Here is an 11,780-nt window from a genome sequence, read left to right as displayed (position 1 = left end):
TTTCCCCCTTGCAGACCATCAAAGAAACTCCAGCTTTCTCCACGCTAGGGAAGGGGTTTTCCAGCTGTCTTAAGATCCTGGCCTCTGTACAGGGAAGATGAAACTCCAAGAGGTTTCATTGTTAATGTTTTATGCTACATCAAATGCAATATCCCACTATGAAATAAATTGTATAATATACTTCTATTTATTTTGTATTTAAATTATATGCATGCAATATCCAACAGAAAGGCAGGCCCTGGAACTGGAAGAAACCACCTGAAGAGGGATGGAGATGGCTGCAAGGCCAGCTCATTGCCAATTCTGTCCCAGGCAAACCTCATAAGCAGTCGTTTTCCACTCTGTGTCTGAACAAAGAGAGAAAGCACTCTTAGGGTTTTTTTTTTTTTAAACAGGACTTTATACTTCAGACTCCACACTAGAAACCTCAGCCTTCATGCTTCTCTAGAAAGAGCTAAACCAACTTTAAATTCTTCAGTGAAGCTCAGCGTACCAGGCTCCTAGCACTGTCGGTACCAACTGAAAAGGTTTCCGACCCTCCCTGAAGATCTGGGCAAGGATAACACTGGCACCTGTAACATTCAAATGCTAAAGCCATGAAGCTCCAAAAATATATTGTGATCTTGAAAAGAACAGCCACCTCTGCCAGTACAAGCTTTCTAGACCACCGCATTAAGCATTGCTCTGCTGGTTGGAAGAGGAGAGAGCTGAGTGTGTCCCACCCTCTCTCCAAGCATCTCTGAAATGGAAATCTGCCCAATTTGTGAGTCTGAGGACTGGGGGAAATAGTGATCCAGCAAGATTTCACAAGACAAAACAGCACCTGCACAATGACTGTGTCCTGCTGAAAGCCTCCACCTCACCTGTGCTGCAGGAGATGGGTCCTCCTGACCACCACAGGTCAGGCAGATCACTCTGCCATCACATTTACATTAATAGGGACTTTGCTGTTGTTTTCCTCCACAGTGACACCACCCCTGTTCTGATGACTTCCACACCTCGTACCACTGCATCAAGACTACCCTAAACCAGTGCTTTTCATCAGCAAAGCTCATAACAAATCTCTTGCTGTTACGATCACCCAACTCACCTCAAACCTCCACCATGGAGCAGTGCAGGCTTCTGCATCCCCACAAGTCACTCTAACTCCCTGTACTTGCGAGGCAAGAACTTCATTTGGACATTTCAGTCTCAGGAGCCTTCACTTTGCCATAGAAGCATAACAGCAGTAAGCCTAGGGCAAAGGCAAACCCCAGAAAGAAGGGAAGATGAAGATCTTGCTCATACAAGGCGCTCTCGCATATAGATTAGAGCATGCTGGGGCTACACAGTTTCTTACACTGGAACCTGAAGCTATGACAATACTTCACCTTTTTTTTTTTTTTTTTTTGCCTCTTTAGAAGCTTTGTTTACAGTTCCAGCCATAAACAGAAGAGAACCTGAGAGCTGTTTCCCATCAGCGAAATGTCCCAAAATAGGGAAAAAGAGAAGCTGGGATTTGGGCAAAGAGGAAGAAACACAAGGTCCTACAGATACTACATCTACAGTCAGCTTGAACAGATAATAATAAATCAGAGAAGCAGAAAGCAGTCCTATAGTTAATCATATAGCCACACACTGCTGGAAGATGTAAAGCAACAACTACGCTCAATGCACGGATTCATGTCAAACAGCACTTTATTTGCTCTGTGCGCGCTAAAAATTCCTGTCACTGGCAGCTTGACAAGAGGACAGTTCATTCCCCTCAAGAAGTTACGAGAACTTACAACCCCTTCAAGTAGGGCTGGTGACAACCCCAGTGCCCTAGCCCTTCCAGCACTGTGCCACCCTCAGCCTCTTGACATACCTCAGTTTTGAGCAGTAAGTTTTTATGCCAGCACTACAGCTTTCCCCAGCAGGAATTAGTCCCAGGCAATACAGCACCTGCCACAGGATGGATTTACATGTGCTGGAGGCCAACACCAAACCTAAGCTCCTCTGGAGCTTCAAACATCTTCCACGCGCCCTGAGAGGAGACACAAACAAGAAGCACCCAGGCAACTGTTCTACAATCTTCCCAAGTGTATTTTTCTAAGCCCCCTTGCAAGGGTGAGGGAGGACATTCGTGCATGACCCATTCTGTCCCCAGAGAAAAATAAAAGGTGTTCAAGCCAAAACTCTACACAGCTCTACCAAACTGTAAAAAAAAAAAAAAAAACACAATCAAACCAAAACAGAACACCCCCCAACCCAAACAAATTAACAAAAAACCCCAAAACACAAAGCCAAAAAGCCCTAAAACCACCACCACAAAAAAACAAAACATGCCCAACAAAAAACAAACTACCCCCCTAAGAAAACTCAAACACCCTGCATCTTCCCTTAAATTCAGCATCTTGAGTGCCTATGATTAAATAAGCATCTCAGAAGAAAACCTTTTTTGGACAGAGTCCATAATGGAGGGAAAGGAAAACAAAAGTTCGGAGTTCAGGAACTAGGATACAAACCCAACTTCATGATTAAAACCTGTCCTGGAAGCTGGCAACATTGTCTGACATGTAGTTAGAGCAGCCTTGTCAAGACACTACATTTATAAGGGCAGACACCTGCTCACTCTTGACTTGCAAGTAGAAAACAGAAGTTATAAAAGGAATTTATGCAATGGCTCTTCATCTTACCTAAAAGGTAACATTATACTCCTTGCTGTAATCCAGAGAAACATAATTCCCTTATTAGATATTAAAAAGGAAAAAGAAAAAAAAAGCACACAGTATCAGCCCAGCACTGCCGACCCCCAATTACTATGCTTGAATTGAGAATTCTTTGAAAGTGCAACACAACTTCTTGTACCAACACATTCTCGGCTAACAACTCTTTTCCTTCCCTCAACATGCGTCTGTATCCGTTTTGCAGGAGGAGGAGTCTGGTCCATCCTTCTCTAGTTTCATCTCCACCAGACACCACCTACCTGAGTCACCAGCCTTTTAATCAAGGACTATTCTGCACTTAATGCAAAGAAGAGCTGCAAGTGTCCACACAAGATGTAAAACAAGAGGCCACGCACTGAGAAGATCACATGGACACTCTCCTTTCAGTAAAGGTTCCTGTACAGAATTTTTGCTGCAGGAAGAGCCCATCAACAACAAAATCCTTAGGAGAAACTAATTGAGCTTCACATGATTGGACAGAGTGAAACACCAGGTTGCTTCCCAACCTGGGAGGGATGCAAGAATCACCATCAGACAGCACATAAAACTAGGCTAAAAGAGGCAGAAGCTGCACCCACACATATCAACCTGAACATGGATGTATTTTAGTAACACCAGCATTACCTACCCAATAAGTCTAATGTGGGGGGGGGGGGAGCACCCTAAAGAGAAAAATCATTCTAGTTACAAACCTTTTCCTGAAGGCTGAGTCTGTCAGTAGGCCAACCACACAAGCTGTTGTATGGCAGCAGGGAATAAATGCTCTCCAGATCAGCAAAAGCTTATTTTCTATTGGTAGCAGACCACAGGCACAGGTTTCCCTCAACATGTCCTACACTTCAACAAAGAGACACATCAAGAACCAACGAAGGCGCAGCTTCAGGAACTGCTGTGGTACAGAGGAAGCAGTTACAGCTTGCTTGGGAAGATAGCTTATTTGCAGGGTTAGGAGGGGTACCCTTCTAAAAGAGAAATGTTAGAAGTCAAAATATGTCTGTCTTTAACAACTGTGGAAGGACGAAAAGAAACCAAGCCCATTGCATCTTCCCCAGCACCTTCAGCAGACTGTTCCCACTGGACTGCAGACCCAGTGCTGGGTTAGCAGCAGGCACTGGTGCAGGGGAGGACATTCACAGTCCCAGTGATCAGCACTTCTCCTTCCACCACCAGCAATGGCAGCGGGGGATCATGCAGGGGCTTGACTGGGTGACAAAAACTTCTTTGCTTTGCTGGGGAGTGTTGGCATCAAAGGGTGTGCATGTCCTCCCAAGTAATCAGAGCACATGACTGACCTGCAGCAACGATACCTGTCCAGAAACAGTTCCTAACACAGGTGGTAAATACAACACTACACAGCAACACAGGTAAGAGCAGAGCAAAAGCAGCAATTGTCAACAAGTGACATTTTACAGTGCAGCATATTCAGAGTCCCTTCACGCAGATTCAGTGCCTGGTTCCCCTGTCCAGCAATCAATTCAGGACCTGCTTCCACCCCCTGGACTGTGACAGGCCAGTCCCCAAACCCCAGTTAGATGCCCACAGGTCAGCGGTGTGAAATCACTTCCATGGCCCCACCAACAGCAAACAGGAGGGCAGCCAGCCTGAACCGCACAGCTTGCACGGGGTGAGATGTCCTCCTGCACCGGCACCCCTAGGATTTCAGGCACTCTGCCATCCTCGTGAGCTGCACCAGCACAGCACCCCAATCGATCACAAGGTTGCTGGTTTTAAATATCTTTAGTTGGAAGTATTTGAGCTTGCCAGAGGCCCTTCTGTATGTGAATAGCTCTTCACCCCCTGTTGTGCAGTGACAATATTTTACAGCTTTAAGCGAGGATGCTGACAGAAACAGAGTCATAAGTAGAATTCTCTGCCACACTTTCAGACACATTTTTGCATGCTATCTGTCCCAAATGCCATGGCATTTAATTCGGAACGTACAAAGTTGTTTTGCATGCTTCAGATTAAAAGAATACCACCACTAAAGAGACAGCCAGCCTCTAGCTATTGCCATGAGTAAAGACAACAGAATCCCTTTAAAAATTTTAACATGTGAAGTGTGTATGCTTTCTCCACTCTTCAGTATAGAAGTCACCATGCAAAGTAATATTTCCATGAAAAAGTGCTCCAGTTTAGATAAACAGGAAAAAAAACCACAAAACATGCAATGATATACGGTTTTACCAGATGCAGTCATTAAAATTCCAAGTTTTTAAAAAAAATGAAAAGCAAACAAAGTCATCATCAAGTTTTCTGTTTTATTTAAGATTTTAGTTTTAATTCTGAAGAAAGAGGTACATTTCCTTGGTTTTAGTTTTAGCATCAGGTTATAACCATGTTTATTTATCTGTTTCTCTTTTCCTGTCTTTTCAATACTGCACAAACGTCCAGAAACTACAGGGTTAAGTAAAAGCTGCAGGCAGAGGAGGTCAGAGGTTGCTCCTGATGGTGATCATGTGGCCCCAATGCAGTGCTATCCCAGAGTGCCCTAATCAGGTGAATCTTTGTTTTTTTGTAAAAAAAAAAAAAGAAAGAGAGACTGACAGAGGAGACAGAAAGACTGAAGTAAATATCACTCGTGTTTCAGCTGCTAATTATATTATGTATATGCTAGGTATTAAATCTGTGAATACTTTTAAAACATTAAAGTTTACTTTAAATCTAAAGCCAAAATTAAAGAAAAATCTTGTTCTCCCCTCTTTAAACCACTCTTTAGCAACATGCTGGTTACTCTTAGCTATAAGTGTTTTGTCTTCCAACACACTTCATGTCAAACTCTGACACAATAAAATCCCCTTTTCAAAAAAAAAAAAAAAATAAAGAAGAAACGTAGCAATTTCCCTGTGTAGTGCCACACTGAATGCAAAATAAATGCCAGGCCACTGCTTGCCCCACGTATTCAGTAACTTCATTTAAATTAGATACGTTTTTCATGTTTCTGCATTTGATTCTGCATTGCATTTTTCCCCTGCTGCAGATTGACTCTTTCCCACTAGGCAGAAATACTCATGTGCAAAAGACATAAGACAGTAATATTCTCCTTAAGCATTGAGACTGCATTTTGATTTCTCTCTCTCTTTCTTTTTTTTTCCTTAGAATGGTCAGAAGATATTTCGAACAGTGCATTTCAAACACTGGCTCAGCAGAAACTTAACGAAAAGATACAGTCATGACCCTGTGATGGCATTGCATTTGGGGGGGAGGTTTGATCAGGAACTGGATTCTTCAGAAAGAAAGATATGACAGGGAACAGTAGGTGGGCATGGGGAGGAGTCAGGGTGGGACACTTCCTGCATTTCTAACGTTTTGGGTTTTCTTTTTTTTCTTTTTTTTAATTTTTCCTCCTTTCCTAATGACGATCCAGCGCTGAGCTCTGTAGTAGATCTGTGGGGGTTTTACTGGGGGGTCTGAAGGCTGTCTGAAAGCCTGGAGGTGGGGAATGGAAGCTGGCGGGGTTTGAAGGAGGAGAGTAGGGATTCCAGCTGGCTCTGTGCAGAGGGATCTGTGTGCCGAAGGGGTTACTGTGGTGCGTCTGTGACGGTGCTGCACTGGGGCCGTCCACCTCTGTAAGGGCCTGAAGAGATTTTAGCCAATGTGGAGGATTGTCATCTTGAAGGGTGTCTAAACTGTTTCCTGTGGATGCTGGGATACCTACGAAGAGAAGAACAAACAAAAACAGGGATACAGGCAAGTCAGAGCAGAAGCAGTAAGCTGAGCACAAAGGAGGTCAATTTAACCTTACAGAAAGCAACAGTGAGAAAACATGATTAGTTTGCACAGATAATGCATTTTACATTATTATAAGTAGTTACCCTGCCCGCAAAACATTTAACGTTAAATCCAGATAGGAAAAAGTTCCCCCTCTGAGCACTTCTTCATAAAACACACATTTTTCTGTCAAACATCCTGTGCAAGAGTGCAGCCCTGTTAACTTGACCTTACAACACCAAACTACCAGTACACTACTCTTCCTCTGCCTACTTAAATCATGCTTCAGCCTCCCTATCAGGGAAACACAACCAGACAGCCTTATAAAAGAGAGCTTTATAAACAAGTGGAGTACGTCCCTTTTTAAATAACAAAGTCCAGTGAATGCCTTCAGTGCCTCAGGACCAGCAGCGCACATACCGGACATGCCACCCAGCAGAAGGGACACCTAGGTTGACCCTAGAGATAAGCACTGATCCACCTGACTGCCTGCCAAGGTCCTGGGCATGCATTGCAAAGGCCTGAGTGACGCTTTGTTACACCTAGCGGTTCCACAAAAATTCCTGGACCCTCGAGGTTTTGTGGATGGAAGCTGGAAGAGACCACCGCATACTGACTTTTTTTTTTTTTTCTTTCTTTTCCAGGTGTAAATCAGTTTGTGCCAAATACCCATTTGTTGGTTTGCCAGCAGAGCTTGAAGGAGTGAGAAACAGTTACCTGTGATGATTGCGGGGTCCATCCAGCTGCCAGGGCTGTCCCAATTCAGGCTGTCGGTGGTGGCAGTGTTGGACGTTGGTACACTGTGGTTGGCGTTGGAGGGGGAAGAAGCATTGGGCAGTCCACCAAAGTTGATGTTAATGTTCGGTAGAAGTGCCCTTAGCCCGTCCTGCCATTCCTTCATATTTAAACTCTCTACAGAACTGCTGTTGTCTAGGAGATTTACCAACAAAAAAAATGAAAGATAAAAAAAAATAAAAAGCTGAAGTTAGAAACAGATGTCTTTCTTTGGTGGGGTACGGGATTTTGTTTTTACTTTTTAAGCTAAGCATTTAAAACTTTCCCTATCAAAAAACTAGGGTCAATGTTTATATGATTGATGAATTACTCAGAGGGACTGGCAGGTTTTAAACCAAATGTAAGGGAGTGGGAGAAAGATTTAACTCCTCCCCCAATTCATATTTCCCCATTTTTTTTCAGTTCAGAGGCTTGAATAATAACGGGCACAGCCGCTATTTCCCCTATTACTAATAGGGGAAAACCTACCAGATCCTTTATGAGAATACCTCTGTTGTAACCTAAATAACCCAATTCAGCTGCATTATTAATGGGCAGCAGGCTCGAAAGGGTTGTTTTCTTTGTAGTATATTAAAATGAAGAAAGGCTAGGTAGGGCTTTGCAATAGAAACCGAACATGAGGAACCAAAGAGGCGGAGGAATATCACAGAAGTTTTTTGTTTTGTTACAGCTTGCTCATTCACAGCCCTACAGATGTTCTTCCGAAGGAAATGGTAATTAGGTTCTCATGAAGTTGGAGGGAGGGCAATTTCCTCTTGCAGTTGAAGAACAGTAGCGAAAATTCTTTAGAGACCTTTTGGAATAATTCCCGACAGCAACATCCTCAGAACTTTGGTTAGAAGCAAACCAGCTGGACACCAAAACAGTCAAGTCTCAGCTATTTGCCTAAGTGTTTCAGGGCATGTATTGAAAAAGGACAACAGGATAATGTGGCTATTTGCACTACAGAAAATGAACCCTGAATATAAATGTTACACCATGCTGTCTAGAATAGACTATCAGGTTCTACAATCCATTTCCTGCTTTAGGTATCTCAAAGCAAAACAAACCAGACACAAGCTTCCTAGTATTTAACATCCGATACAGAAAGTCATAATATATTTGAAAATAAAATGTTGGGTAGTAACATTGCCAGTACACTCTTTTTGACAAAAACCTGGCATACTTTTTTTTAACCATCTCTGGCTGTCCTAATTGAAGAAAGGACCTTAATGTCAATCACAAGTGTTACAGTGGTATACTTATATAACGCTGCTACTTCATCAGTAACGGAAGAGACTTAAGTCTTTCTGTAAAGTTAGAGAATATCACTAACTTGCAACTCTGTGTGTTGGAGAATGAAGAAAGCAGCTTCACTTGCTATCAAAACCCGCCTCGGCCATTTTTGTAAAGCTGAATGCTCAGAAAGAACTGATGGCTCAAGCAATTACCTTTTTGTAACCGGAGGGGAGGAAAAAAACCACCACACAAAAACCAAAACAACCAAACAACAAACCAAGTTCTTGAAATCCTGTGCTTTCATGCAGAACTTCCCTTCATCTGGCCAGAGCTTTTTTAGAATAAGATTCTGCTTCTGTACAGAATTACAGCAAGCAACTTCAATCACAAATCACAGCAAGTTACACCTCAGTCCACGTCACCAGCTGAACTCCAAAACAAATTACTATGCAAATCTACTATACCTGCTTTGCCTACGATGACTGTTGGAGCAAAGAATTCATTTCTAATCTAATGCAGCTGGTTTAACACAAGCATCCATCTGTACACATAAACGTCCCTATGTAGCAAGATGGCAGCTGACACCTAGAACATCCGCAGCCAGACAGACTGATGCTGTGCACGGAGCCTGCACATGGATAGCAGCACAGACACAAAGAGTGTACTAGGAAAGATCATCCTCTGTGCCCAGGCAAGTTTGCAGAATACATTTGACCACAGACTCTGGGAGGTTTGCAGTCAACTGCTGTGATGCCCACTCACTGTCTGGGGCTGGGGAATTGGTCCTCAGAGGTTACACCTTGAGGTACCTCCATGGGGACGACAGACAAACCCTAAGCGTTCCCATAAGCAAAGAAAAAACAGCTTAAAAATCACGTAGTGGATGTAAACCGAAAAGCCTGTCCATTACAACATGCATCATGTTACATCTAAAGATTAAAATTTTAGGTGCTACAAGAGAAAAAAAAAAAATAGCAATCACAGAACTGCAGCTCTGCCTCGAGCAACTTCAGATGAGCTTTTTCTTAGCAGCTCAGCACACAGAAGCAACCACGTCTTCAGACATGAGTGTGACTGTGTTCACACACTGTGCACAGCAACGTGCTCTACAGGGCCTGCTGTGCAAGTCACTTTGGGTAAAAAAAAGACCCAACAAGAATCAGGCTTATCTGTGATTTGTTTTGTGTTTGTTTAGCATGAAGTCATAGTGCATACAACCAGCTTTCACTTCTACTTCATTTCTCCTACTGTAAATCAAAGCTACTTCCTGTTCCTTCCAGAGCTCCTACTTCTTTATTTGCAGTCCTAATGCACACAATAAATAGCTTTAGAGAGTTTGGTACAATACATTTTTCATTCAAAACTATAAAAAACTTCTATTTAAAAAAAAAAATCTAGTTACATGATCCTGGGGTTAAATAAATCAAAGTTTTAAAAAGTAATAGTCAGAAATATTCTTAATAGATATTTGCTCACAACTCTGATGAACATCCATAGCCTATTTGAGACAAGTTCTAAATTCATTTTTTTTGGAACAAGAGTAGCCAGCTCACCATCACCAAAATAACTGGGCAAAAGATTCTGCATTGAACACCACCAGCTTCCGCTTTATTTTCTCACCGCTGCTTCCAACAGCTTGTGCAAAGAAATGCAGCTGTTTAATTACTTGCTGCTACTACAGGGCAAAAAGCACACACAAGATGCTGACTATGACCATGCATTAGTGAACAAACTTATCGCAGTGCCTGCGAGCTGGGGACCTGTAAACTCATTATGATCTTAATCATGGACATTACTGACCCCCAATGCGCCCTCAAAGCTCATGTGCATGAAAATAAACGTGTAGCAACGTACACACCCACAACATGTCATTGATGAAGTCTAATGAAGACAGAGCCAGCAAGATGTGGTGACTAATAAAATACACATGCTTTTGTGATGTTATTCTCCATTTTAAAGGAGACATAATACAGCATACATGGGAGTCCAGAAACACAGCAAGCAGTTGAGATACAAGATTTTCACAGAATGGAAAAGGCTGGCACTGTTTGGTGAGGAGACAACCTGTAAGGCAGCCATAGAGCACCACTGCTGTGTTGTGCTAACATGGAACAAAAGAAAGTTAGGAGAAATTGAGGAGGACTGCCCTTTATCTCAACTATCAGTACAAAATTCACTTGGAATCACAGAAAAGATGAAAGGCCTAAAATGATTCAGTATCTATAATACCTGTATTATTTGCTAGCAATAAGAAAGTTTATTTATTAAAATCTTGTGCTTCTGGGTACAGAAGTGACAAATTAAAAAAAAAAACTTACTGTCTTTTCCAGACAGCTGGGTTTGTGGGGCCAAAAGGCAAAAACATTGCCCTCTGACAGCAAAGAAAACGGAAGCACCACATTACTTGGGTGTCTCTAACAGGGTTTTCCAACTTGGCCAATAAATGCAGAGAGTTTAAAAAACATAAAACCAAAGGAAAAAAAAAAACAACACCACAAAACCAAACAAACAAAACCACTACACCAACCCAAACAACCAAAGTTTCATAGCTTTGTCAGATTCCCAGCCTCTGAGGAGAAATGCTGCAAACAAATTATTCTTGTAATATGGGATGTGTTAAGGGATTAAAATCACAGAATCACAGGATGTTAGGGATTGGAAGGGACCTCAAAGATCATCTCGTCCAATCCCCGTGCCGGAGCAGGAACACCTAGATGAGGTTACACAGGAATGGGTCCAGGCGGGTTTTGAATGTCTCCAGAGGAGGAGACTGCACAGCCTCTCTGGGCAGCCTGTTCCAGTGCTCTGTCACCCTCACTGAGAAGAAGTTTCTTTTCAAATTTAAGTGGAACCTCTTGTGTTCCAGTTTGAACCCATTACCTATTGTCCTATCATTGCTTGTCACCGAGAAGAGCCTGCCTCCATCCTCATGAAACTCACCCTTTATATGTTTGTAAACATTAATGAGGTCACCCCTCAGTCTCCTCTTCTCCAAGCTAAAGAGCCCCAGCTCCCTCAGCCTTTCCTCATAAGGGAGATGCTCCACTCCATCATCTTTGTTGTCCTGCTCTGGACTCTCTCCAACAGTTCCCTGTCCTTCTGGAACTGAGGGACCCAGAACTGGATACAATATTCCAGGTGTGGTCTCACCAGGGCAGAGCAGAGGGGAAGGAGAAAGCAGACGGGATAAATAGAGAAAGCCATGTTCTGCAGCACTACCTGCACTGCTCTCAGAGGCCTCAGTTACTGGCTATGACAGGTAAAACACCCAGTCAGAATTAAGTCCTAATGTAACCCAGTACATGAGCAATCTCCAGGCTCCACACAGTTATACCCAAACCAATTAAATCAGCATGTCTGTGCTGGAGTCTG

At 42.8% G+C, this 11,780-nt stretch overlaps 1 protein-coding gene across 8 annotated transcripts in view; it reads right to left on the bottom strand.

The window, feature by feature from the left end:
- Positions 1 to 4,925: 4,925 nt before the first annotated feature.
- CNOT4 (CCR4-NOT transcription complex subunit 4) overlaps positions 4,926 to 11,780 on the bottom strand; it is an 82,862-nt gene continuing 76,007 nt past the window's right edge. For 4 of the 8 annotated variants that reach the window (XM_065044487.1, XM_065044508.1, XM_065044497.1 and 1 more), the window contains 2 exons: positions 7,113 to 7,325; positions 4,926 to 6,338 (listed from right to left, as the gene is read on the bottom strand). In XM_065044487.1, the coding sequence (XP_064900559.1) occupies positions 6,037 to 6,338; positions 7,113 to 7,325 (515 nt within the window). In that variant the 3' untranslated portion in view covers positions 4,926 to 6,036. The remainder of the gene's footprint in view (positions 6,339 to 7,112; positions 7,326 to 11,780) is intronic. The other 4 variants (XM_065044529.1, XM_065044545.1, XM_065044539.1 and 1 more) reach the window with 1 other exon arrangement.

Source organism: Columba livia, chromosome 1, assembly GCF_036013475.1.
Source record: "Columba livia isolate bColLiv1 breed racing homer chromosome 1, bColLiv1.pat.W.v2, whole genome shotgun sequence".
Classification (NCBI taxonomy): Eukaryota; Metazoa; Chordata; class Aves; order Columbiformes; family Columbidae; genus Columba; species Columba livia.
This window is presented reverse-complemented; position numbering and strand designations above follow the sequence as displayed.